The 27,980-nt window shown below is 41.8% G+C and overlaps 1 protein-coding gene and 1 long non-coding RNA gene across 4 annotated transcripts in view; both read left to right on the top strand.

The window, feature by feature from the left end:
• Positions 1-27,749, top strand: part of LOC104941312 (cAMP-dependent protein kinase type II-alpha regulatory subunit-like) — a 41,168-nt gene extending 13,419 nt beyond the window's left edge. For 2 of the 3 annotated variants that reach the window (XM_010766397.1, XM_010766398.1), the window contains exons 3-4: positions 23,080-23,115; positions 27,463-27,749. In XM_010766397.1, the coding sequence (XP_010764699.1) occupies positions 23,080-23,115; positions 27,463-27,734 (308 nt within the window). In that variant the 3' untranslated portion in view covers positions 27,735-27,749. The remainder of the gene's footprint in view (positions 1-23,079; positions 23,116-27,462) is intronic. The other variant, XM_010766399.1, reaches the window with a different exon arrangement.
• Positions 651-17,559, top strand: LOC104941311 (uncharacterized). Its single transcript, XR_797885.1, has 3 exons — positions 651-792; positions 2,388-2,390; positions 17,549-17,559. It is a non-coding gene; the product is annotated as an uncharacterized lncRNA (long non-coding RNA).
• Positions 27,750-27,980: the final 231 nt, after the last annotated feature.

Genomic DNA, 27,980 nt, shown 5'->3' with positions numbered 1-27,980 from the left:
GCTTAGAGAGAAAGGGAGGTATAAGGGCAGTTTAGCAGAGCCGTCCTTGGCATGGTAAGAAAGAGTGAATGAACAAGAGGGATAAAGTGTTGAGAAAACATGAATGAGAAGAGTTTGAATGAGATAGAAACCATTAGGTTAGAGCCAACATGAAATGCCAGCCAAATGCAGTTAATGTTGGACTGGCTGATGGGTTCGTCTACCCTTTCATATACTTTTGCAGACATACTGTGGACATTGTTCAAAGGTATACCATATATAGTGTTCTTGTGAACTGTGGGCTGTTGATAATTGGAATTATTGTATCCCAACTGTTTACTTCAAAGAGAGTCATTCTGACAGACATGCCTTTACTTTGAGAGGTTGGTTGGAATTAGTCAAATCAGCAGGCACAGAGAAAATAAACAGACGGTCGGGTTATCAATGACCCTCAGCAGCACAACATGACCTTGCATTGGATTTCTGTGAGGAAGAAAATATGTTTTTGATCTATTCCAAATCAGCACATGGGTTTATAGCTTCTTTTTTTTTTAGATACAATATTAACTTGTGGTTTTTCCGAGTATGAGTCAGGATGGAGCAATGGCTTGCATGACAGTAACAATGGCCTGGAAATAATAATAATAATACATTTGATTTGTAAAGCACCTTTCATTGCTAAAAGCAATCCCAAGGCGCTACAGGAGGCATACTAGAACAAACAAAAGAAACAAAAGTTTAATCAAAGGCTTTTTTTAAAAGAGAGGTTTTTAGGCCTTTCTTGAAGGCGTCAGTGGTCTGTGGAGTCCTCAGGTGGTCTGGGAAGGAATTCTACAGGTGAGGAGCAGCTGCACAGAAAGCCCGATCCCCCATTGTGCGGAGTTTGGTCCTCGGCGGGCGAAGCAGATGGTTTGTTGTGGAACGGAGGCTGCGTGTGGAGGTTTGTGATGTGAGTAGTTCTTTTGAGGTATGAAGGAGCGTTCCCGTGGATGCATTGATGGGTCAGTAGTGCGATCTTGTATTTGATCCTGAATGAGACAGGAAGCCAGTGGAGGGAAAATGTGTCTTCTACATTTTTGAAGATGTAGGCTGATTTACATTCTTTAAAAATAAGGTTCAACATGTAAAGTATGTGACTGTGCATTACACACTGTCCTCACTTAGTCAGAGTGGCATGAGACCTAGCAGAGAAATGAACTTTTGTTCTCTAAACACATGTGGTCACAGGTAAATACCAAACGGTTTCCCAGCCTCCAGATAAAACAAGTCATAGAAAAAGCATGATGGTTGGTTTTCTGCCAAACGATCTGTTAGAGCAGCCAGCTGAACAGACAAAGACCAGCGTGTGGTTGCATCACACCCTGCCCCAGACATCATTCTGACTGTCAGCTCAACAGTCCAGCGATTATGTGAAATGGGTTATCTTTTATACATTCTGCACTGTAGCTGTTATGTCTTGGTTGCCTTTCCATATCACGACACCTACCTAAACACTCAGTTAGTCATATGAAAGATCAGTAACTCCAGTAACAACTACTGTTGGACCCCAGGACCTTACTGCTAAATAACAAATCTTCTAAGATAACGATCCATTGGGGGGCTTTTTAATACTGCGTACTGAATAGTGGGTTTCAACAGTGTCCTAAACAGCCACAGTCATGGTCACTATAGAAACCACTGGCCTTGAAACTGCTCTCGCTGTTGTAGGTGACGGGCAGCGGCCTCGTATAATCATTCAGATATTCAGATAAAGAAAGTCGGAGGTCAGTATTAGTACACAGCCCCCCTCTCTTAAACAAGTATCATTATCAGTATATTTGTATAGCCTTCATATGACACACATTATCTATTCATAGTTGTACATTGAATAAACACCTTACTTCCTAGCATGCTTTACTTAAACCATTATTAACCTGTTAAGCTGGCTTTTTTTTCACGAAACTGTGTCTCAGGGCTTCTTAAAATGTAATAAACTATGAATGTGTCATACTCACTTAAAGAGCAACTTCCAGGTTAAAGAAACCTGTGAATAAATGTGTAGGAAAATGATGAATACACTAGATTTTCAAAAGAATATACAGAAATATACACTACAGTGACATCGCGTCGTTTTTGTAAGAAAATGTTCACCTGACGTAACACGGGGGACACAAGGGGGAGAGTGGCCGGTGTAACGTATTAATAAACATGGATCCCAATGCTAGTTTCGACACAGAAGACACAGAAGAAGTTGAACATGAATATTCGAATGCATATGACGGACCACAACCTTATAATTATGAGCCTGCTAGGCGTCCAAGAGACCAGGAGCAGCCAAGGATTAGAAGAAATAACGGCCATCGGAGAGAAATTGAGCTGTGGTGTGAGGAGAACCAGCTATCTTGGTGAGTGGCCGGCGTTAGCTACAGAATGTTAGCTAACGACACATCTCAACATTGTAAAGTTAGCTATCATATATCAGGCTATAACTAAAGTAGCATTGATAATATAATAACGTTACTGGCAGGACTGTTGATACTGATCCATAACAGAAACTAATGCGCAAGTATCAGCCGTATCTCGCGTTACCTAATGCAATGCATGCTGTGTACCGGAGGAGAGACGCGAGATACGGCTGATACTTGACGATCTGGCGGAGAAAGGTTGTGGAGCCTCCGTTGATATGCCGTTGTAAATGGCTTGATGGAAAGCAGGTGTGTAGTCGGGGAGGGTGCACAGCTGATTGCAGCAGGTGTGTGGAGGTTGAGCCAGGAGCCAGGAGTGACAGCCACCACGCACACACAAACAACACAGACAGGGGGAAACAAACAAACACAAAGAGACGGGCTGGAAGCATACAGCCACCACAACCCCCCTTTACCTAATGCAACTCACACTAACGATGTCTACGGTGCCGTGTACCGAGGGGAAGAGAGGAGGAGCGCGCCGAAGGGGGGACGGGGGGGGGAGAGAGAGAAGAAAGTAATAACGGTTGTATGATAAAGCGTGGAGAGTAATGGTGCTGCAGGGAGGTGGATGCCAAAACGCACCCAGGAACGACCGCTGCTCCGGTCCTTTTACGTGGACTCGATGTCCTGACAGGCTGGTATTTGTGCAACCTGCCACAAACACATACTGCCATGATTACAAATGGTGAAATACAATGTAACACTACCGAAAAGCCAGCTCCTAAAAACACAACCGCCTCAACTCAACTACTAACTATCACCCGCGGTCAGAGAGCGGAGATGTGTCCCCTGTGTGATGAAAATATCGATCGCGTGGTTGACGTATGACTTAGAAAAAAAAGCCTTTAAGAGGCCAGAAGCTCAAAATGCTCGCTTTCACCGTCTGAAATTCCTGTTGCCTCTATGTCGTCGTAGAAACATATCAAATCACTGCATTCCACTTTTTTAGTGTACCAACTTCTTCAGGCAAGTTTAAGGCCTACCGCCATCAGCCCCAAACAATAAAGCAACTGCAAGCATCTGCTCCAACCCGCGGCAAAGAAACCTAAGCTAACACCTGAGCCGTCAGCTGAACATTTGTTTACCGACAACAAACAAAACCAACCGTCTCACCACGAAGCTGCTACAATGACCGGCTCTCCGAAGCCGCAAAAAAATTGCCTAGATCTCACCTTAGCACCAGAACCTCTAGGTATCAACCGCCAACTCGGATCAGACCCTAAACCGCTTACTCGGATCTGCACAAAACAAGCTTGCTAGCAAGGCTGAGATTGCCACAGATATCCGACGACAAATACGACTAGTATCTCCCCATCACTCCCCGCGAGCCGATCGACCTCGCGAACCCGCGGGGACGCAACGCGCAAAAACGCAGGACACCAGCACCACTTACGCGTCAGCTGTTCATGTAGGCCAAAAAACCTGAAGATACCACCGTCTGCTCCACTTTTTCTGCTGTTATTCACTGATCACAAAGTTGTGTTCAATGGCATAAAACGAGAAAACGCGGCTGAAGGATTTTTTTAATCAATAGTTAATCAATGTGCTGTCACTTGAAAAAATTATTGAGTAATCCATCAAGCCCCAAAAAAAACCCATTTTTAAGTCAAAAAAAACTGACGTTTCATATTGCTGCTAATATAAGGCTTCCAGAGTGGTATGACACAGCTTTCCTGTTTTCGCTTTCTGGCTACTCGTCCACTCTCACCTCCTCTACCTTCGGTACCGTGTAAGGATCGTCACCAATACCGCAACAACTGCGGTACGATAATATTCGCTGATAAAAACGCCCCACCGTGCACGAGATTTTACCTCGCGATATTCAAAAATAAAGAAAAAAAGCGCCCTTTTTTTTTTTTTTATTTATTAAATAATAAGAAATTCGCCTGATTGTTGACAGCATTTAGTAGATAGTAGTATTTTTAAAGTGTCAACAATATAATAATCAGAACCGCCATGAGAATAACCACCAGACTCTCCACTTTAGTCTTTTCAGGCAACTCTAATCCTCAACTCAGCATCATCAAGGCTATCTTTTAGGAATGATGGCATGTGCCACATCTCCGGTAGAAGGGATTTTGGGCGTTTACAAATGCCCCTGCTCGTGGAAAAACACTCTCTCGCGTTGTACGCATGTCTGCCCGGCGAGGTACTGCCTTTGGCCATCGGTGAACAAGGGCAGTGGTAATAACTGTTCATTTGTCTCTTGCACCACTTCAAAAACAAGTTTTTGCCAAGAAAAGGTGCGGCCATACAGGGCGAGATACCAAATATAGCTGCGTGGTAACCACCGCACCCGGGCTCGACATTAAGGATGCCGGGGCGCATCTAGTATTTAGCTCCGGGGCATGAGCCTCCCACCTGCTGGGCCCGATCCGGCCAATCTATATAAACCAGTATCTCAGCAGCCTCAGCGATCCAGTAATCGAGTGACGCCCGACCCAAGTAAAACTAAAGCATATCTACAACCATAACTCAGTTTACCGTATTTGAAGGGCTAATACCAAATAGCTAACCTGTCCCCAGAGCTCAATTCGCCTAACCCTGAACAGTGTGCCGTGTTTGTTCCGCTCACCAGCGTGCATGTGTTTCAATGCGAGCTGCGTGTCGACCTCTCAGCAGCAGCTGACTCCTCTCTCCTCACCGTCAGATCTAAGATTATCACATCGCGTTATGTCCATATCGATAAGATACCAGGGCTAGTCTTTAGCTAATGATATGACTATACCGTGCCATTAAAAGACACCGTGCCCGTAAAACTGCAAGTGTCGCTAGGCCCTGGGTGGCCACCAGTATAAGCGCAGCATTATGCAAGCTTTGTTGCATGCCCCCCCGAACCCCGAGGGCATTAGCAACAGATCCAACGCACCCAATCAACCCATACAGCACATCACTTCTCCACATTAAGTGTCCTAGCACCATTAAGAATTCGACTGCGCACCCTCGCGTCGTCACACCTACGCTCTCTTGTCTGCTCACCATAAGTGGCGCAACGAAGCGGTATTCCGCCGGCGCTAAGGGTGCGGATTATTTTGCCGGCACATTTGTGACCAAGAGATTTAGCGATTATGCTTGCTAAGAGGGAACTCCTGACGTTGCCATTGTGTGTGCTTCGGGCGGATGCACCGGTCCTGCTCGGTCTCGCCCGGTTCAGGCTTCCGGATGAGGAGGGCATTCCTCCTCTATCCCCTGCTGTGGAAAAAACTCTCTCGCTTGGTACTGATGTTGCTGGGACAGAGAGATATGCTTTGGCCATGGGTGACAGCAGTGGGTAAAACTGTGCATTGTCTCTGCACCACTTAAATAATGTTTGTTTTGGCAGTTACAACTGCATGTAATGTTTTCTACTTTTTTACATCTGGGAAGGCATTTGCCTTCATCAGATGGAAAGTGTCTTGACCAACAACTTAAGTATTTCTTATAGCTATGCAGGACATGCAAGAGAGCAAACACAAACAAGTACTAACAAACAAGTGAAATGAAGAATAACATTGAAATTGTACAATATAATATTGTGGTGGTTCATCTTATAATCCAGTCTAGAGAATGCACCAGACAGCATCTAAGGCCTGCAAAAATCTAAATGTTCTAGGGGGAGGCCCCCCAAACCCTTCGTGTGTCATTTCGTCCGCGCGCATCTTTCAGGGCAATCTCTATTGGGCTCAGGGCCATCTGCAAATTAGCTTAGATGGCCCACAGGGCCATCTCCCAAAATCCTTAATGTCATGCACTGTGGTAGTTGTCAATGTCTCCAGGTATGTACATGTAGCCCTGTAAATACGATGTCCTTTTGTGTTATCTGTTGTTTTATGTTCATGTTGTAACCTACTTGCTGCCATGTTGGACAGGTCTCCCTTGAAAAAGAGATCGATGATCTCAATGGGACCATCTGGTTAAATAAAGTTTTTTTTTTAAATCGCGGTAGATTTTGTCAGTCTCACGACGGTATTGAGACATTTATTTACCGCGATATTCGACATATCGTTATATCCCTAGTAACGTGTGTGTGTATGTGGAACTTTCCCTCGATCCCATTGGCTCTAACGGTTAGAAAGAGATGTCAATAATCAAAATCGACCAAGGGTGGTCTACTATCCCATCATTCAATGGTGGTTTTCACTATAAGTAATGTTTTTCTTTTGGACGGACACAATCATTTACATTTTTTACTATGTTCAATCTGAATTTACTTTAAAATAAAACAAATCTATATTGATTCTGACTTTTCTATATCCAACTCACAGGTTTATCATTGCTTTGAGAAAAAAGATGATTAATTTACCCCTTTTAGAAGTGAAATTATGGTCATTTGTTCAGGGAATGTCATTTTCGAGTCTGAGACCTGGAAAACAGGCTCAGGGCTTAACAGGTTAAGATGGTGGCATATATAGTCCGATTGAATGAAGAATGCATTCTTAGTTTAAATGGCTCAGCAAGCAGTACCCATTGGCTCCCAATGAAATGGTATCTCATTTAATGACCCATCTCTAAACACAGGCTTGAGAATGTGGAGGTTTGAGTTCTTTTGTGACTCTAAATGGTCACGTAACGACAGACCAGATTGGGCCTGTTTATGTTACACCCCAGTGGTTTGATGACATGTTGCACTCTCCTACCCGCAGGCCGGCCACTAAGGTTTTCCGTCAGTTAGATGTTTTACCACCACATAGGACTTCTGGATGGGGGGCAGATATTGTCCCATGCTTGTGTTTTAATGTCTTAAAGATTGTGGCTTGTGCAGATTTGAATGCTTTCACCCTGGGAACCAAATTGAGCATCATCCTGTGGATATGAAAATATATTACTGTGCTTGTCATGTGGAGATTTCACACTTAAGACCAGATGTTGGTGCATTCAAATATTAATGTCTTTCAGCTTGCCTCTGCCACACACAGGATTAGCCACCTCCCAGGCTACTGAGATAACACTGGTCCATGAAATGTCCCCAGGGTTTCATCTCTGCAACGGTGTCACAACCCCAAAATAATTAAAGGCCAAGCGCTTGTGGGTTTTCCTTAGGGCAATATGTTTTAATGAAACTCGCTCCCTGGGTTGGAGACTATAAACTTTTAGTTGTGTCTGAGATTTAAAATGTTGCTGCTGCTAGGATCATAAACTCTATCATAGATAAGGTCAGAAAAAGAATTCCAGTCATCCACATTCTGCAACGTCACTTCATTCAAGTGACGCACGACATTGATCAGGTCCTGCAGGTTTATAATCATACAGGCTGGCAATAATAAAAGGTGCACTCTGTGAACATAGTCTTAATAAATGTCATCAAGGGTGAATGCTACACATACTAGACTAAATGGCTCAACCGATTGAAGGTATTGTCAGTATATTTCTATGTGTCCTTTAGCAGTGGTGAAAGTTCACATGACACTGTGCAATAGCTTTGATGATAGCACAAGTGATAATGAGTTACAGTATGACCAGTGCCTGCTTGTTCTCTCTCTCTCTCTCTCTCTCTCTCTCTCTCTCTCTCTCTCTCTCTCTCTCTCTCTCTCTCTCTCTCTCTCTCTCTCACAAATGTGTTGCTTCCAAGAATTAGTTTTGATGGTGGGGGCTTGGGCAACATGTCAATGAGAGAAATAAACTGTTTCCTCATCCCCACTGGGAAAACAAGTCTGTGAAAAGCAACCCATAAACATCTACAGTGAGTGATTTACATTAGTGGTTCCTATACAAATCTAGATTCCTGAATGTCTTTGTCATTTGATGGGTTTCATCAGATGATGACATTCTGTAGTCTTCTAATGCTCTTACGTGTCTAGTCAGGATGGTACAATCGACTATGAATGACCTGTGACCTTACCTGGCTTACTCTCAGCGCAGAGTGTTCTGTAGTAAAGTGGAAAGGGCAGGTTGGGAATTAACAAGGTAAGTACCCGCCCTTGAATTAAGTTGACATGGAAAGCTGGTTAGTCTCGCTTCCTTGGAGCACAGCTTGTGTCTGTCCCGTCTCATTTGTTTGATATTGTTAAGTTGTTAAAAAAAGACCCCCCTTTGGTTCTTTCTAGAAGAGTCTCTTCTGGTTCTTTACTGCATCAATTTGTGGCCTGTTTCACTTGTTTGGGATTTCTGAAGATACTTACTAAGCACGTTATCAATTACGCTTTATGATTAATTGAAAATACCTCTAATTTGCATAAGCAAATGTGCACTGCCATTACCAAAGCATGCAACAGTAGCTGCTGGACTGTTATAGTGTGGGCAACAAATCCTGTCCAATTTCAGTTTGACTGCGATCATTCAGATTTCTAATGTAAACAACATCATCAGATAATGTAATTCGCAAAGGGTGCAAAGTAGGCCTGGTTTATTTAGTGAAGCTAGTGCTTTAGTGAGTTACTTATCTTTTGACTTACTCACTGGATGTGCTCTTTAGTCAGATGTGTGTGTGTTTTATCATCCAGTTAACCATGCACTAAGTGGTGTGTAAATAAAGGTATGTCAGTATGGACACGAGCAAACATAAGGCTTTGTATCATTCGTTCAGTTGATTATAACCACCAGATTTTCCTTCTCCTACTGTTAACAAGTCCTCTTAGCCTCTTTACCATTCTCTATATAAATGTTTATTAAAGTAATAGTCATACCATAAGAAATAAACTGTTGTTTACAAGGGTTGCAAGCACTGCCGATTTCACGAAGAATCATTCCCAAATAATCATCTCGGTGCTTGCTAAAATGTCTGCTTCGGACAAGTACGTTTGGCTATCATACAAACATCCCAAGCTGTTGTGTGACTAGGTATCACAAGTTAAGTTTGGAATATTTGTAGTATTCATTAATTAATAGTAGTAATTGACAATTGGCTAATGACTGAAGTTGATGTCGGGCTTTGCTTGTGACATGTTGATCATAGACCGTGACAAATATAGGAGAGGGTATCAGGCTAAGTCAGGCTTACAGGGGTTAAGTAGCATCAGCAAACCTGATGATACTGGCAAAGGGTTAACAGCACCAACGCAGCTATAAGCAGGACAGTGCTGCTTCCTTTTAAGGGCTTCTGGAAAGCGGCATAGAAAGGGAGAGGAAAGAGAGGGTGAGACACTGGGAAAGGGAGATATGGGGTAAGGGGAGGGAGAGCGGGAGAACAAGAGAGCATTTTTGTGGGAGGGAAATGGAGAGAGTAAGATAATGGGAAAGGTAAAGAGAGTTAGAAGAGAGTTGCATGGTGGGAAACAGGGACTGAAACAGTACAGGGCGTGAGAATACTGTTCCAAGCTCCATGTGATAGGAAGAGGAAGTTAGTCTGCAAGAGAAGACTAGAGCAACTACTTTCTTTCGCAGTGGTACGAGAACATTATTGCTTTTGTGTAGGAACAGCATTGTTTGACGGGGAAATGCAGCATCATGGAAAAGCCGGGTCATACTGGGTTAATATAAAATGACAAAAAAGTGTTAATCTAAAGAGACAAGCTATAAGTAAGCTAATGAACCCTAGCTGCCCGTCTGTAACAGAGGGAACCCTGAGTGTGTGTGCCTGTATATATATATATTTTATAGTATATGAAATGCAGATATGTCCGGTGTCCCTCTTTTCCTTTTTGTTTACAACCTCTGTGTAATAAATCCAAGATTCACACAAGTTCTCACAACCATAGATCACAGAGCTGAGAGATTGAGTGAGTTTGCTATTCAAACTCTTATAGCCCCGATCACACAGCGCGTTTTGCAGATTGAAAATGAGGCGCAGCACATTTCATTTTTTTACCATGACAACCAAACACTTGAAAGCATGTATTTTGCTAGTCATCAACTGTATGGTACCTTTTTATAGATAAAAGTAGTTGAAGGTTTTTCAACTCAAGGGGGCTCCTGAGAAAGCATGAGACATCGGAGCGGAACAATGCGAAGCACTCAGCGACGCAAAACACTTATCTCTACTCACGATTAAAAGAGAAAAATAAAAGCTGCCCTAGGCTGCAGAAAAAAGCTCCATGTGATCGGGGCCCATGTCTGTTCTCCTCATGTTTATGCTCCATATATCATTTGCTTACAGGTTCAGCCACCTGTGTTTCCCAGTGAGGGAGTGAGAGATCTCCGCTCTTATTCATTTAAATGACGGGGAGTGTACGGTATAAGTGAATAACGTATAAATGTGTTCTGCTGTTTGACACTACCAGTCCATCCTGTTGGCTGTCTTTAAAACAGAACTGGCTCTCACTTTGGGAGACATACTGTACTTACTGTCAAAGGTGTATAAGCGGATACAAGTTTGTAGATGCAGAGACGCTTATTAAAAACGTAGTTAATTCATAAAGAAAGTATGCATAGTACATTCCTTCCCTACCTTTACCTGTCAGTACTACACCGGTCATTGATACATGTTTTGAACTGCTATTGTTCCTCATCTTTGCCTCTCTGCTCCCAAAACCTTCTCAACATTTTAGAGTAGCCCTGATTTTTGATTTATCCAGGTCTTCTTCTTATGTAGAACTCCAGTAGACAAAAAACACTGAATCAAATAAATATCGTCTGTTCCTCTTTTCCCTTTATCCATGTAGTTTCTTATCAATGCATTTTCCCAGCTGACTATCATATGACACAAACTGCCGCTGGCCAGTACTAATGTCACACACTAAACCCTTGAATTCCACCACAAAACATGATCCTACTGGTGTTAAACAAAAGTACAGTTTTATTATTCAGTTTTTGGAGTGCACGCTCAACCCATTTGGTAAGGGTCCAATTAGCTGGAGGCAATCATTGAAATGTTTGACACTTAGTGTGAAGTTTGACTCTGGTATGACTAGGGTTGCAAAATTCTGGGAATTTTCAAAGATGGAAACTTTCCATGGGAATTTATGTGAATAAAAGGGAATTTAAGGGAATAAACGGGAATTTAAGGGAATAAACGGGAATTTATAGAATAAACGGGAATAAACTGGACATTTTCTAAATCGAAGGTTGGCTCTTCATAGGGAACTTAAATATAGTCGGGGGAAAGTATATTTTAGCATAATCTTGACTAAATCAAACAGATGCCATTCAAGTACACTTGAATATCCATGCCATTCCTCAATCACATGCACATAGCACACTGCTTGCTATTGAGACCACACCCCCTACAGGCACTGTGCATTCCTCCATCACATGCACACATGATTTCTAGAAGTCATATTTAACTCAACATTCATGTTTTTTTTCTTCAATGAAACAAATGATTGTTCAATAAAATAATAATTAAAAAAACCAATATGGAATATTTCCAAAATTCACCAGCTTAACTTCCCATGGAAATTTACCGGAAACTTACCGGACATGTTCCACCCCTTTGCAACCGTAGGTATGACGCACAACAGCCACCCGTCATGATACGTCAGCAGATCTGTACCTGCATATTTGACCTAGAATGACACAAAAGGATTCACAACAAGGCTCATTATCTACTGTCTGCTGCAGAAAGTGGTCTGGGTGTCTTTCTTTGCAATGTGATGCATTTATTGTGAGCTTAGACAATGAATCCTTATTTATTTTCAAGGTATTGGATAGGTTTTGCATAATGAAAAAACATCTGCAAGACACCAGAACTTATTATTTCCTATAGGTAAATCAAATCTGAGCGGAAAATGGTGAACCACAGCTTTGAGAGGTCCTCTTAAAGATTCTGCTCATTTCATTCATCCATGGTGCGATTCCACTATATATGAATTATGAAAAGATTTGTTTGTCACTATCAATTAAAATGTGCTATAATAAATGCATTGAAAATTAAATATATATTGCCCACGCCAATACAGAAGTTCATGTAAAATCAGTTTTAGGACAAGCAAAGAAAGCAATAATAGATAATGGTGGTTTTGTGTGTCTGTGTACCTCCGGCGGTCTGTCATTTTTATTACGCTTCTCTTTACATGTAGACTGCAAGTTGACCGCGTGGTGAAAGCGATTGTGTGCAAATGTATGAACTTGTGTTGTGCGGACATCATGTGATTCGATTTCCACATTATCCTGATATTCAGTGAAAGCTGTGGAGCCCAGAGTTAGTGCTGCTGAGGTCAGCATTTCAGCACACACTGACATATAGAGCCAGATTACATAGATCCTCTCCGGGGAGGAGGACACGCAGGGCTGGATTTCTGCTCGCTCCTGCCTGCATGGCTCTCCACAAGAGATGGAACGGGTCAGAAGGACAACATGAGGAGACAGACTTGGAAAGATGTATTGATAACAGATCATGATGATAAACTGTGGATCCATTGCTGGCTGAATTGTCCTATGTTTTTGTTTTATCGTTTTCATTTCCTTGTCAGCCACCTTTTAATATAGTAGATCAAACACTTATCCAAAGTCCTCTCCCCTCTGTATGAACGAGTTGCACATGTGCTTAGGGCTGCACAATGTGAAACTAGTGAAAATATAATTCAGAATAAGCCTACCTCTTCTGGTGCACATCGTCCGAAGAAAACACTATTATCATTTAATGATAATGTGAATACTTTTTAATTCCCTCTAATATTGCGAATCATATCCCAATTGCAATATTAGTCCATATTATCACAAATACATATTTTTTAAATCCTGCAGCCCTACATATGCTTTTTTATGGCATGATTAGGGAGGGCTTTCTATGTATATCAGATAGGGCTATAAGCCGGCAGTTAGACTGTATGTGGGTGTGCAGCAGAGACGGGAGCTGCTCTGAGTCTGCTGTTAAACTCTCCCATTGTTGTGTGCCGCCTTCCAACGCCTGTGTCTGCCTGCGTGGTTTGATGATGTTGTGCATGTATATCTTGTTCTGTGTGTGTTCTCGTCCACTTGCTTTACTATGTGCCAAAGTGCGTGCGTGCGTGCGTGCGTGCGTGCGTGCGTGCGTGCGTGCGTGCGTGTGTGTGTGCGTGTGTGTGTGTGACATCTGAGGCTGCCTGCTCTGGAGGAGAGGCAACACGTGAGGGGAGCTCCTTGCTCCACATCTGACCCTGCTGTTATCAATCAGGCCTTGAGAGGAGATGGGGGAGGAGGGAGAAAAGGAGAGAGGAGAAGAGATGGAGGACAGAGTGGGAGGATAGAAGAGGAGCTACAGATGGCAGGGGCTGTTTTTTAGGCAGAGGAATGGGGAGAGACTCTGGAAAAGATGGAGGAAGGGATAGCAATAAGTGTGATTGGATGAGATTGTATTAAGTTAAAGTTACAATAACACACAAACAAGTATTTTGATATGACTAAATACAAGTTGAGTGTAGGAATTTTTAATGGGGAAAAAAGCCAGTAAAACTGTAACAAGAAACCTTTATTTTAAATGATTTGTTTGATAATAAATCATAAAAATAATTAATTTTAATAGATTGTTCACCAATCCGATACAAAGAGCAATGCTTTTTTTTTTTAATGCAACAAAACATAAATTCATTCAACTCAGACAAACTAAAAGTATTTTTAGAATATGAATTGAATATTTATTTGATCTATTATTAATGAAAGAACAATAAATCCGAAGTGGTCAGCTGTCCTCTGATTCATGAAATGGACACACATTGGCCGTTTAGGTGAAAGAAGTGTCTCTGGTCAGCGGCTGCCTCTTTATCATATGTACGCTCTCAAATGAATTATTCTCACACAGAGAATCCATGAGTTGTGAGGATTTATCATCTACAATAAAATCAACAAATGAATAGTCGTGACACATTCATAGTCTACATGGCTACTTTCATTCATGGACCCATCCCCAAGCATGATCCACCCCCCGTCGCTATTTCATTCTGCCAATTTCATTCGTTTGAATCGATGAAATCCTTCAAATGTTGGCCGTTTAGGTGAAAGAAGTGCCAAAGCTTGCCAAAGTGGCTTATGTAATGAACAGCCAAATATTTCCTGAGTTGTGCCGTTTCTATTCAAGGAAGCAGAGCAGCATCCCCCCCCCCCTAGCCACATGCAGAGTGGTCGGAGGGGAACCAGGAGGTGTGAGCGCTACAGGTGGGCGGACAAGTGACAGAGCTGTCCAAATGTAATCTGTTTGTCTTGAACTCGCCCACTTGAGAGCTAGACGTTACTTCTGCAGTTTAGGTTAGGTTCCCTTAACAGCCACTGACTGTGTCGCAGGATCCGAAAAGGTGATCTGTAAGGTATTGAAATCGGAGGTGTCCGAGGGTAGATGGTGAGATTCATGATTTGGCCTCCCCTCCAGCTAACAGGCTGATTTATTGGCAGACACTCACACAATTGGCTGCAAGAGAAATCAATGGGAGACACTAGGCAGGGGCGGATGAACTGTTCCCTTTTCCCCCTAATTCACTTATTCACTCAGGGGTCTCTCTCTTCTTCTCCCTGCCTCAATGATTTTCTCTCTTTCCCCGGTTCATGTTTGTTTTCTCTGAATCGCCCCTCATCACGTGCTGTAGTCATCCTCATATCCTGTGTTCATCTGCCTTTTTTTGTATATATACACATAACACATCTCTTGTTTCTTTCTCTCCATCTGTCTGTCCCCCTTTCTCTTTTTTTAATCCTTCTTCATCATATTGGCATTTGCTATATATTTATTTGTACTCCCTCCTCTCTATCTCCGGTTCTTTTTTGACGTCACTATTGATCCCACCCCTTCTGTCCGTCTTTTTGTTTCTCCCCCCTTTTTCTCCCTCAGTCCTCCTCTCTTTCCTTTCCTCTCCCCCTCTATCTCTCTCTTCTCTCCATCTGTGAATACTTTAATGGCAGCGAGTGGGTGTGCAGATAGGAAGAGAACGTGAGGATGGGGGGGGGGAGTGATGATCTGCCACTTGTTACAAGCTGGGTAGAAGAAGGGGCTGGATGGCGGCCGAGTAGGGGGAGGAAGGGGGGGAAGCGTTGTTATGGTGATGAGATCTTCTTTGTATTAGGTTTCCAAGGCAACTTGAGGCGTACACACCAACACATTGGAACACACAAAAAGCATGTACACACACACACACACACACACACACACACACACACACACACACTTACTTGTATTATGTCCACCTACTCTTGACTGATAAAACTGCATTTGATGGGGACCCATGGTGACAATACCTGATGCATTATTTAAATTGACCGGGACTGAACTCACGCCATTTTGTTAATGCTTTATTATAAATCCTGTTATTATTTTGCTTGTATTCATTACCCAACAAACAAGATGATTCACTAGTTGTATTGTATGTGCTTTGGTTGAGTTTTAAAGCAAGAGTAACCCCAAACCACTGGATACTTCACTGTAATGGAGAAGAGTATGAAACAAGAGCGAAACAACCACTTAACACTGTATATGAAGATAGAAATACTGACTTGAACCAAGTTTAGCAGCAATTGGTCAGACAGTTCGTTTTTTCCACCTCTCCATCAAAACAATTCCGTGCTCCCGGCTTGGTTTGCTTCCATGGGCAGACCTTCAATTGTGCGTGTAACATTTGTGTTGGTCTTTGTGCTGCGGTACCTGCAGCGATCTGACCCGGCTCATGCGTCTGACTTGGATCAAAACAAATCATTTTAAGCTGTTTGGAATGTGTCCTCCTGGTAGGTGGTTAGTTCGAGTTTGGAAGGGCAAGGGGATTGCATTGTAGAAAACAAAAAAAGTTCAATTGTAAAAATTAGGTCGCTGAAATGATCATTCGCAGATGTAATGCTAACAACACCTGTGGAAAGGTTGTGAATGACCCCTAATTACACATTGTGTGTATTCTATGAAGCAGCCACCGCTAATATCATTAATGTGTGAAAAATCTATTTTCTGCTAATCTTCACAACCCCATTTTCAATGGCAATTCACGAGGGAATAGCAAGATAGGTAATGACACACAACGAAGGTCCCTGTCCAGATGCAAATTGCGGACATTAAAGTTGGTTAGCACCTTAACCTAACTGAAGCCTTTAAAAAGTGGATGCTTATGGCTTCCCCAGTCAGTTTTACAATTGATGGTATGGTTTGTTCATGTGAAAGAATGTATGTTTCAGCAGTGAAAGAGAGGTTTAGGTTTGATAGGAGTCATGGGAAATAGATAACTAATGATTAATGGGTTTAGTGATGTTAAAGCCTGTAGTCGTTTATCTTACATATGACTGATTCATTTTCCCATGGAAGTTTTAGTCATACCCATATTTATCTGCTGTTTTATTTGTGTATTTGAAGTCAAATGAAATCAAACTGAGAACACGGTTGTATGTGAGTGTGGTTAAAGCTAGCCTGCCCCTTTTTTCTTCTATTCCTTTTCTCTGTGCGTACGCTACACAGGTCAGGGTGAGGTTGAGAGCTGTAATCCGGCAAAGACGCTGTGGCTGATTCTCCTGTTGTCTTGCTATGAGAGCATGTAAATATATTGTCATTTACCAGACACAATAGTGTGGTATTTAACATTGTTGGAACCACACAGTTTGGATTTCTTGGCATGAGTGCAGCTTACAAAATGACACATGGGAGGAAAGCTGTCAAAGTAGAGCTGATTTGCTTGCTTCTGTGTAATTATTGCTCTAGTCTTACCTTTTGCTCATATCCTTATGTAACTAAACCAAAAGCAGTCATACGAGTCAATCCAACATGACGCTTGCTGTGTAAACATAATGCTAGTTATCCTCAAGTGTTTTTGGCATTGTGTGCACAAGTGGATCACCTGAGGCTAATGTCTGTTACAACATAGAAAATCAATTGCGTAACCGTTTTGTCTTCTTAGAATTCTTTAAAACGTCCTTCAAAAACACTAATCTCCGTCCTCCTCAGGTTAAAGAGATGAAGTAAGAAACCAGACTCGGATGCAGAAGACGGAGGGAGGGAGGGAGGGAGAGGAGTTCTGAAGCTTTGGGAGCCTCACGGGGGAGGAAGGTCTGTTCCTTTGAGACGGATGAGGGGGCGAGGTATACAATAAATGACAGAGGGAGGGGAGATGCTAGAGAAACTAAGAATAGTGTTGTACTCGTGAGTGTATTACTAATAGTTGAACTGGAATCCTTGGTATAAAGAGGTGTAAGTCCTCTATAAGAAGATGGAGCTATATGTTTGAATGTCTTTGCTGCACAGTATTCTTTTTTTTTTTTGAGAACAGCTGGATTGGGATCGTAATAGCCAGAAGGATTTCTCACAATGTGGGCTATAACCTGCACGTATTCAGAGCTAAAAAGCAAGAGATAAAGAGAGACCAGACTCATAGGTCAAATAATTGAATCAGTTGCTTCAAATTGTTGTCTCTATTTTGGTTGTGGCTGGTAGGTTTGTCTGCGAGTCGTGTTGGCAGGCAACCAAAAAGGTTAGGAGAGTCCTTTCTATTCTTTAAAGTAAATTGAGTTGTTAAAAGGGAGAGTCTATAAGAAATAAGATGGAAGAACTTTTCTCAGTGGAGACTAGGGAAACTATTTAACCTGTGTGTCGATTTGGTGCCTCAAGTTTTGATGCGTTGAGGTTTTACATTTGCTCAGTCGCTTATGGCGCATTTCCACTACAGCGCGGAGCTCGCTTTAAGCGTGCCGTGCCCGGGCCCGTTTTTGGTTGTTTCCACTTGGCATAGTTCCGGCTAGCGGGTACTATTTCAGTTTTTCTGGCCCCATAAAATCGACGTACTTTCCGGGCCAACAACCAGGCTGAGTCGGGCGGCTGAGTATGCTAAACTAGAGAGAGAATCGCTGGCAAGGGGGCTACTACAACTACAACAAAATGAACATATTTGACCGTGATTTAATTGTAATACATCAAAATGATGCCGAAACATACTGATACCGGTTAGTAAAAACCATGAATTAATGCTTTGACAAGTCTGCAGACAGACGGCAGGCAAAAAACCTTTTTAAAATCCGTGTTTTCTGAATGGAGATCGGCTAAGCTAACGCAGTATATGCTCCGACCGTCCACACCCACAACAACGGCCTATACAGACATAAATAAACCAGCGACTGTATTCACCATGACACAGGCAGTCTGTGGTTTGTACTTGTTTAACTTTTGTCTAGTTTCTGAACAGATATGAGGAGCTGTGAGCTGGAGTGCTAACAGCTAACGGCTGATGTTGGTTTTCTGTGGTTCTCATTGAAGATGACATCACGGCTCCGCCTACACTGCGTTACTATAGTTACTGCCCCAGCTACTAAATTGTAATGGAAACGCAGCATAAAGTGAGCCAGTCCTAACAAGGCCTAACGAGGCCTAGCCATACCGAGCGAGGCCCTGTAGTGGAAATGCGCCAAGTTACACAAGTTTGTTTTCTCTTGACACAACCGATCACATGCAGATGTGCCATCTGAGCCACATTAGAGGGAAAACAAACAGCTTTATTTCCTCAATAGACTATCAAGTTATTGGTACCCTCCAGCACTGTTAAATGGCAGCTACAGATACAAACATCAAGCAAAAGTGTCTTTACAGAGACATTTTCTTTATCCTATTAGTAATGTATCAATCCCAAATCAAGTATAATTCATTGCTTACAACACACACTGACCCTCTCTCTGTTTCAACTGATTGCATTACCAACAACAATAACCATGCTGTCTTCTGATAAACGGACAGATCACATGCCACTGCTTTGTGGAGCAGGCTGCCTTTAAGGAGCTTGTTTAACAGAGCCACAGATGGTTGGTTTGCTTAATTTTGATTGGTTTATGGTCAGAACATACCATGGCCTGTAGGGAAATCATTATCGGCCAAAGACAGGTTTAGCTGCCGTTTAGCATATTTCCTGTGTTTGAACAAGGCTTACGTGTGGGCAGGCAAAAGGAGAGTTCAGATAGAGCAGACGCCTAACAAGTCTGAATGTATGGTAGGTATGTGATAGTTAACACATGCATACATAGTCATTTTATCTATGCAGGTAGTAACGCACATCTACTTACTACTATGTTTTGGATAATTCCTTAAAACAAGAGTGAAACCTTTTGGTAGACGTTGCAATTGTCAGTATCAGATCCGATCTTGTTACTTGATGTGTGTTGAGTGATACTAAAGAGGCGTCTCTGTGGAGAGTGGAGTGTTAAACTCTGTCCATCTCCCCAGGTGACCGGGGGGAAAGTGGTGTGCATGTGGGATTTTCCCTGAGGCTCCAGTCTTCACAGTCTAGATCTAATGGGCTCTGACAGGAGGGTAATAAGGTAGCAATGGACTCGCAGTGTGTGTATATGTGTGTGTGTGTAGCAGCAGCGGGCTAGATCCATGCTGACTAGTAACGGCCCAGCGTTATTAAACAGGTGTTTAAGACCTCTTTACATTAACATGCTGTTACACACATTCACAAGGTTTAGGGCCAGGTTTATGGCCAGGTTTAAGGCCAGGTTTATGGCCAGACATACTATGCAGCTACACACAGCAACACACAGACACACAGCATCACACACACACACACCCACACTGCACACACACACACACAGCACACACACCATCACACCACACGTCACACACACCACACACATACACACACACACACACAGACACACACACTACATTAACACACAGCACACAGTGACACACACACACACACACACACACACACACACACACACACACACACAACACACACACACACACACAACACAGCACACACAGGTTAACACATCACACACACACAACACCTTCTTTGGAAATTCTCCCACTTGGCACAGTTCTCTCTGTTCCACTTTATTTATTCCTGATTCTATTCATATCCAGCAGAAGGTAACTCATAGGCTTGTAGGCCTCCTCTCTCAGTTATTCTGAGTCTGCCTAGTGTAACCCAAGTGCACTGGGTTGAAAATCATGACCAGAATGATTAAACTCACATTACAGCTGCTGGTTAGACATTTGATCAGCGCGAAGGCATCCTCTTGCTAGCAGGATTTTGTTTCCCTGTGTTTGGTTTGATGTTGTTACAAACATTGGTTGCTTGTATCATCATCATCCGTGGGTCAAATGCTAGTTACATCACGAAGTAAGAGTCCACATTAACACACTGCTTTTTTTTTTCACCGAGACCACATAGACCTTTTTAAGTCATTGCCACAATGATTCATAATATCCAATGATATAAACATTATGGATGGGAACGATTCATAGATATTCAAATATTGATATTAATCCAGGTATTCCAATCAATAGTTATGATATTTTTAATTGTAGTTTCATTATTTATTTGCTTTCATAAATTGTCTTTTGGAGCGGTGCCTAAGTTGATTACTTATTATTCGCCAAATGGAGCGCTGATAAATTCAATCCCGATGTTTCAAAAGATATGACCATGCCATAGCTAAGTGTGTTAGGGTCTAACAGGTGTGGTTTGCTCCGCTTTACCCGGTCGTCGACAGCGGTCGGCAGAGACTGCAGGTGCTGATCTCGCTGTCTCACGTCCGTTATAATCTTCACACGCGTTTATGTCACCAATACATCAGATCTATGCATAGTTCTAGTAATGATATGGCTGCTGACCCTGCCTACACAGCAGATCACTGCAGAACTCAAACCTCATCTTATGCCGCAATTCGCAGGCTGAGAGAGGTCTTCTCTATCAGGCTGGCCTGATTGTGAATCGCCTCTGCATGCCTTCCTCTCCGCCATGGTAGACATGCTCATATTCTTTAACAAGTATGGTATCTGACAGTCTGCATTCTGTGCCATAGGCACCTGCTATCGGTTGTTGATCTCAGTTGTGATAGGGTTACGTTAGGCCCTAACCGTTTATGTTAGGAGCTTCGTGCACTTGTATGATCGCTCTTACATAATTTACAAACCAAGTTATGTTTAAGCATGCAAGCTGTAGGTCCTGAGCTGTCACTCGTTGTAACTGTGATCACCAGTCTCAATACATGTTGACAATTCGACTTGGTTTCTATACTTATTTGAATGTATTTATTTATTGTGTTTTTTGCAATTCCATCTTCTATTGTTCTTTTACGTTACTGTCTGAAATTTCTTTGCCCACTTTAAAAAAGAAATGTTATATACGGATATGTACGCTACATTTAGGCTAATCGGTTAACCGTTTTTTTTGGGGGTCGAATATTCGTAATATACATTTGGCTTTTCATAATTGACCATTCCTAATACACATGCGAGTAGAAAGAAATTTATATCTATAAAAGATGAAGCTATAAATAAGTGATTAGTTAGTTGCAGTTTTTGTCAATTGTAAAGATATTAGACCTTGAAAAGCGCTTGAAAGATAAATCTGGATGGCAGACTTTTAAGTATAGTACTGGTTAGCGCACTATTCAAATTAACAAGGAAATGCAAATAGAAAGAACATGAGTTTGCATTAAGGTGCTGGTTTACCTCACACTTGTGATGATTAACGGTTATGGTCAGGGGTAGATTGGGCTGAGAATGTTAATCACCCTGAATACGCTAATTCACATAGGACATGAAATGCTTTCAGCATAATTTTACAGGCCATGACTCTCATAACAGGATAGCTTTCAGGCTACATGCTATGCTTTTCCTGTGTGTCATGTTTAAATATCACATAATCGTGATATTACTCTGGCCTAATGCAAAAGGCCCATGGGCTACACAGCCCAGTAGCTACTGTGAGCATAAACATAGGCACAATGTTGTGCGCTTCTGAACAAGCTAGACAGGCCGATTAGCTCAAGGTCCTTTTTTCAGGAAAGACATTTCATTTTCATTGCAAGGTCTGACCCTAGATTTGAAACTGTATGCAGGCAGGGCAAGTATATTAGCAGTAGGTGGGGTGGGTGGTGGGAGGGAGGGGGGGGGGGTCGGAGATGGGGGTCAGCTGCTCAACAGTGCTCCTGGTTTCATGTTTTGCTGAAGGAAACAGTTTAGTTGGGTAGTTCCCTGCTGTTATGAGTCCTTGAACGCTGCATTTTTAAAGCAGAAAGACATCTGATGTGCATTCTGGTGGCTCAGGAACGTTAACAACAACCCAGCCGCATCTGTGCATCCAAACGCTGCGTCTCGACAGCTTGGGGCTGGCTACACTCGCACAGATGAGACTGTTTGTCAAGTCAAAAAGCGTAAACAAACCGCTAACATCTCCGTCCATTTTTAATGAACACAGACTTACGGATGTGTTGACACTGGCGTGTAAGATAAAGATAGGGCCGCTCAATATTTGGGGAAAGAATTAATTGATTATATGTATTAGGAGCTGTGGTATAACAGATCTGACGTCAACATAACTACCATTACCCTTTCACATTACTCCTTATGAATATTTAACTGCTAAACACGTAGCTATGAGGGCTATCATTTGTTAATCCTCTCATATCTGTCTGGCTTCAGGCAGCTGCCGAGTTTGATCAAGTTTTGTTTTATTGGTTTTAAATGTTCAGCCATGAACAATAATGCTGACAGTTGTTAGTGGGAAAGTGTGTGTTTATGTGTTAATGCTGGAGGCTGTAGCAAGTAGCCACTGCACACAGCAGCATCCATGTGTAGAGAAAATATAAACTCTCTCAATTCTTAGCTCAGGCTTTCTTTCCTGGTTACGCTCTGTTTCTCTCTGTTTTCCTTCACATCGGCCTACATCTTGAAGCCTGTCCCACTTTTGAAAATCTCTTAACCTCTTGTTGCCTTGACTGTGTGACTGCTGCCTGTCACGCTGACTCACTGTCTGCCTTTTTGTTCCTCGCCTCCACCTCATATTTCGCCTCAATAATTGTGTTGAACACCGTCAGTTCAGAGAAGATAATGAGGATTTCAAAAGCAATCTCAAAATCGTATTAAATGTCATTATGTAAAAACAATTATGTTAAATTCACCTCTCCCTCTTTCTCTTTACAGCTCCACCACCCAGCAGATTCAACAGGAGAGTGTCAGGTAAGGTGTGTGTGTGTGTGTGTGTGTGTGTGTGTGTGTGTGTGTGTGTGTGTGTGTGTGTGTGTTGTAATCCACACCTGAGACACCCCTGCCCGGCTGTCTCAGAGTCTGCGTTATACTGCGTGTCATGCACGTTGAGGCCATGCTGTGTAGACGTACTGATTTGTATGTTTTTGATAATGTGCGTATTTGCTTGTGTCCCAGGTTTAAAACACAGTGTTGAGAGACATCCCTGGGGTGTGTTTTGGGTCCTCTCTGTTTCTGTGGTCTTCTGTGTACCACGCTCCTGTTTTCTCACGCTGACTACCCGTCTAGTGTTTACACATAAGTAATTGAATGTCGTCAGCCGTCATGGAGCGCTGCACTTTAAATATGCTCTGCAGCTGATGTTTATCTTTACTGCTGTCCTCCTGTCTCTGTTGACCTGCTGTCTGTACCACAGCATCATAAAGGCTTGCGCTGTTCATTTGTGCAACTTGTCAACTCGGAACATCCAGTTGTACAGAGCTCCTTGTTTTTTTTATCATGTGGTCAACAAAGTTTTTCTGTTGATAAAAAAGTTGCCTGTAGACATGTAGTGGTTATGGTGAAAACATTCTGATTCTTTTTTGAGCCCCTAAGATAAATTGTGGTAACACAACAACAGAAATGGAGCGTAACTGTGTTGCATGTTTCCCCGAGGTGTTAGCAAGTCTACAAAATAGTTTTGTTGCAGGTGTTTTATGTTGGTGTTTCCTCGGCGAGACGCATTTCAACTTCTCCCGAGGGAAGAAGAAGCCAAATAGAATTATTAATGTTTTTAATAAATTCGAAAAAAAGGCTTTATGTGCTCACGCTTTCCTGAACCAATGTCGTTGGTGTGTTTTTGTGTTCCACCAATAATTGGTATAAGGTCCAGGACAAGATGTCACACCTTACAGAAACGTACAGGCCCTCGTACATTATGATGCAATACAAGATGTGTATAATTTTTTACGGGACTTTTATTTTTTGCCCGCACTGTCAGAAAGATATTTATTCAATACTATTGTCATGGAACTTCAGTGGAAGGCAATATATACTCAGGTGTTAATACACATTTTGCCGATCCATTTAAATAAGGTGGTCAAATATGATAAACACCTTTTTAAAACTGTTGCTTCAAAAATAATTGGATAACTGATTTAAAGCAGTATTCTGAACACAAATGGAGCTTTTGAGGAGTGACTCTTAGAAGTAATGTGTCACTGCCCTCTCTGAAAGTATCAAACCGGTTTCCCCTCTGAGCGGCCAGCATCACGCCGGGTGTGGTCCGCTGTTATCACCACTGTGCTTTGTTGCACCTGTAACCAAAGACCTTGGTGATAAGAAGCTGGAAGCTGATTGGTCAATGTATTGCTACATTGACACTCAGCAGTAGAGCTTTATGCTAGCATTTTGGACTGAAGGGAAGAAAAAAGAGACAAGAAGGCTTAAATAAATTGCGATAAATGGCCTAAAAATAATGCTGCGTAATATTTGTCTGCTTTTTTCTTTGGCTCTTGATTTGTTTGGGAACATACTGGAGACACCCACGGTACAGGTGTTATACGCTTACAGCTCAAGGGTGTATTATTATATAATAAAAGAGATGAATTACAGACAATACATCTGTTATTACACACACACACCTAACAGGAAGCCACCAGAGCGTGTAAAAGGGTAGTTTTCTTTTATTGCGAGTGTTAGTTAATGCAGGGCTATTGGTTTGGATTGAATTACATAGTTCAGGTGTTTCTGTTTTCCTGGTCTATAAATGTACACAAATGCAGATTCAAGACGGAATAGTTATTTATTTTACAGTTATAGCAAGTGTATTCAATATTTTGCCTTTTCTTGTCTACGTTGCCAGTCAGTCAGAGTATTTTTAAGCACATAATAATTTCCCTCTTGAGAAATATTTGCGGCTCTAAGCATTCTAAGAAATGTGGAAAAGCATTTACTGAACTGGTAGATGAGCAAGGTTAAAGGAAAGAGGTTGATCCCAAAAAGAAGATCTGAGCATTGCTGCTTTTTTGAAGAGTTGTGACCCAGTGGCCTAGTTTAGATTCTGAACCGTTCTTGAAATCGCAGCGGCTGGAAGTGTTGTCAAAGTTACACTGGGTAGTAGTTTATATATTTCTAGATCTTCTATCTTTTAAGAGTTATTTGAATGTGTTTAGCTAACTGCAGCTGGAGAAGGTAACACAGGACTAATTGATCCTTACCATTGTAGAAGAAAGATTTGATTTTATACAATCCTCATCTGAAACAACCCACGCTACATTCAGGAAGGAGACGGCAGCAACATTTTCTCCATCAGGGTTTTCACACATGAGAAATATCAACCCACAATCACATCTACATTTCATTTTCTTTGGCTTGAAAACAATGATGACATGATTACATATTTGCATTTGATTTAGTAACAAAACACATTTGAAGTTAGCATGGTAGACGTCAAATCTTATTGCTAATGGCAATGTGTGACCACACTAACATCTATGTATTTATTAGGGCTTCACAATTTAGAAAAAATAACTACTTGCAATTATTATGACTGATATTGCAAGTGCAATTTGATTCATGATTAGAGGGATAATTATTTAATCATAATTATTTTACATAACATCTTGTGTTCTGGGGTCATATCTCGTCTTGGGTCCTGATCATGTTCTAATGAACTGCATCACATTCTGTTTTGAGAAGCACTGAGGCTCTCATTTGAAGGTTTTTTGTTGGATTTGGTCCATTTTGTATTTACCTGGCCAATCAAGCTGAACTAAAGGAGTTAACATCAGAGGTCACACTGCTCCAAACATGACTGGTATGAATGCCGAGAGATAAGACATTCCACTCATGATTGCACACACACGCTCCCACAGACCGCCATGTGTTTTGTGGTAAATGTCATGTGAGGAGCGGAGTGTGTCTCGACAGAGTTTGGAGAAAACACAGATACACAGTGACAATTTGAAATGACCTTGTCAGTGTTTGTCACCCAGTGTGGGGAAACATGTCACTGTGTGTGTGGTTTCCTCACTTCTGAGCCCCTCCTGTGTGCCTCATTTTCTGTTATACAATATCTTTGTGTGTGTGTGTGCTTGTGTAACATCTAACCTTTCCCTGTACTGTGTGTGTATGGGTTTGGCCAGTAACTGAAATAAGTCTGTGTTCGAAACTTTGTGGGTTTTTTTGCTCATATTCTTGTGATTTTAAAACACTGAAACTCTTTCTTCCCTCAAAATGTATTGAACTTGATATACTGTGACCTATAAATTACTAGCCAACCAATTTGGGTTTTCGAAAAGATATCTAGAGAGCAGGGCGTTGTTTGTTTTGTTGCATTTGATAAAATACAATCATTTAAATGATAAAAACTGAGAGGAAATCGCTTAAATTAAATGAACGTTTATTAAGCAGTATTTAACATTGTCTGCATTGTCTGTTTGCAATGCATTTATTTAAAGAAATATACAAAATACATACGGTATAATACAAATTAAATAAATGTCCACAGGTCATTAAAAAAGGTCACTTTGTAAGTAAATTAATTGTGTTTTTCTGCTCGTAACAACAGCATTTATCGCCAGATAGAAATATCTCCTTATTTCTGAAAGAGAACGTAAACTTGCATAAGGAAATAAATGTTAGTGTAGTGTCCTTTCCTGGTGTTTGCTCATTGAATATAATAAAGAAATATGATGCACGCAGGCATCGGAATAAATCATGACTTTGCATGCATGCCAAACTAAAGATATTTTGTCACCATGATGGAAATCTGTTGTGTAGAATCTGCAGGCTTTGTTCAATCAGAATAAACATCTGTAATGGGAGTAAATTACAATGCACATGTGCTAACACACTCAGCATTTACAGTTGGAAGTCTAAATATGTTAAAAGTTATTTGATGATTTACACAAAAGTGAGTATAATCACAGAAATATATTGTAAACAGGTCCCTAATGTTGAGTCCAGAGTCCTCACTGCTGGGAACCCACAGCTGTGTCTGCAGAGACAAACCTGCCAAAGCTCAGTTATTGCATAAATGTTATGTTATGACATCACAGAATAAATGTCAGCCTGTCCCGTAAGAAACTGAACAGTTTGTGCTACTTGTTCCCTTTCCACGTGCGTAGAGGTAGTGTATTCTGACAGAGTGGTCACTACCTGCCAGCATCCTGTTAGCTTGTTGTTCTCAATACTATGTTGAGTTTTGTTTGTTGGAAACTCATTTCATCTAGTTGATACTCTGACCTAAGCCATGAAGAATGTATTAACATGGATTGTTTAATCTCTCGGGACATATTATTGCAGAGTGTGAAGTGTGTTTACATGTCTTCTCTGCAGTGTGTGCGGAGGCGTTCAACCCAGACGAGGAAGAGGAGGACACGGAGCCCAGGGTGGTGCACCCCAAAACAGACGAGCAGCGCTGCAGACTGCAGGAGTCCTGCCGGGACATCCTGCTGTTCAAAACACTAGACCAGGTACAACTGAGCCACACAGGAAGAGACACGTACACACGGGGACTTGTGACTAGCTTACTGCTTCAGTCGCCCTATAAAAACCACTCTGCATTCGTTCTGTTTCTCCACTCATTTCTTCAGGATTTCCGCTTTTAATTAGCCACTGCATGTAGAGCCACACGTACAGAAGTCACACCGACACTTATGAACCTTTTACTCAAGTGACCAAAGAAATGGAACGACTTTCATAATGTTGCACAATGGAGTAATAACCCTACAATTGGGTTAAATGTCCCTCAAATCAGCAACATCTAACTCGATAACATTTATTAACATATTAAAGATTCTCACGCTGGATTTATTATTAATAATGTGCACAACCATTAAACCAAAGATCATAAC

This window comes from Notothenia coriiceps, unplaced genomic scaffold, assembly GCF_000735185.1.
Source record: "Notothenia coriiceps isolate Sejong01 unplaced genomic scaffold, NC01 NC01_scaffold00003313, whole genome shotgun sequence".
NCBI lineage: Eukaryota > Metazoa > Chordata > Actinopteri > Perciformes > Nototheniidae > Notothenia > Notothenia coriiceps.
This window is presented reverse-complemented; position numbering and strand designations above follow the sequence as displayed.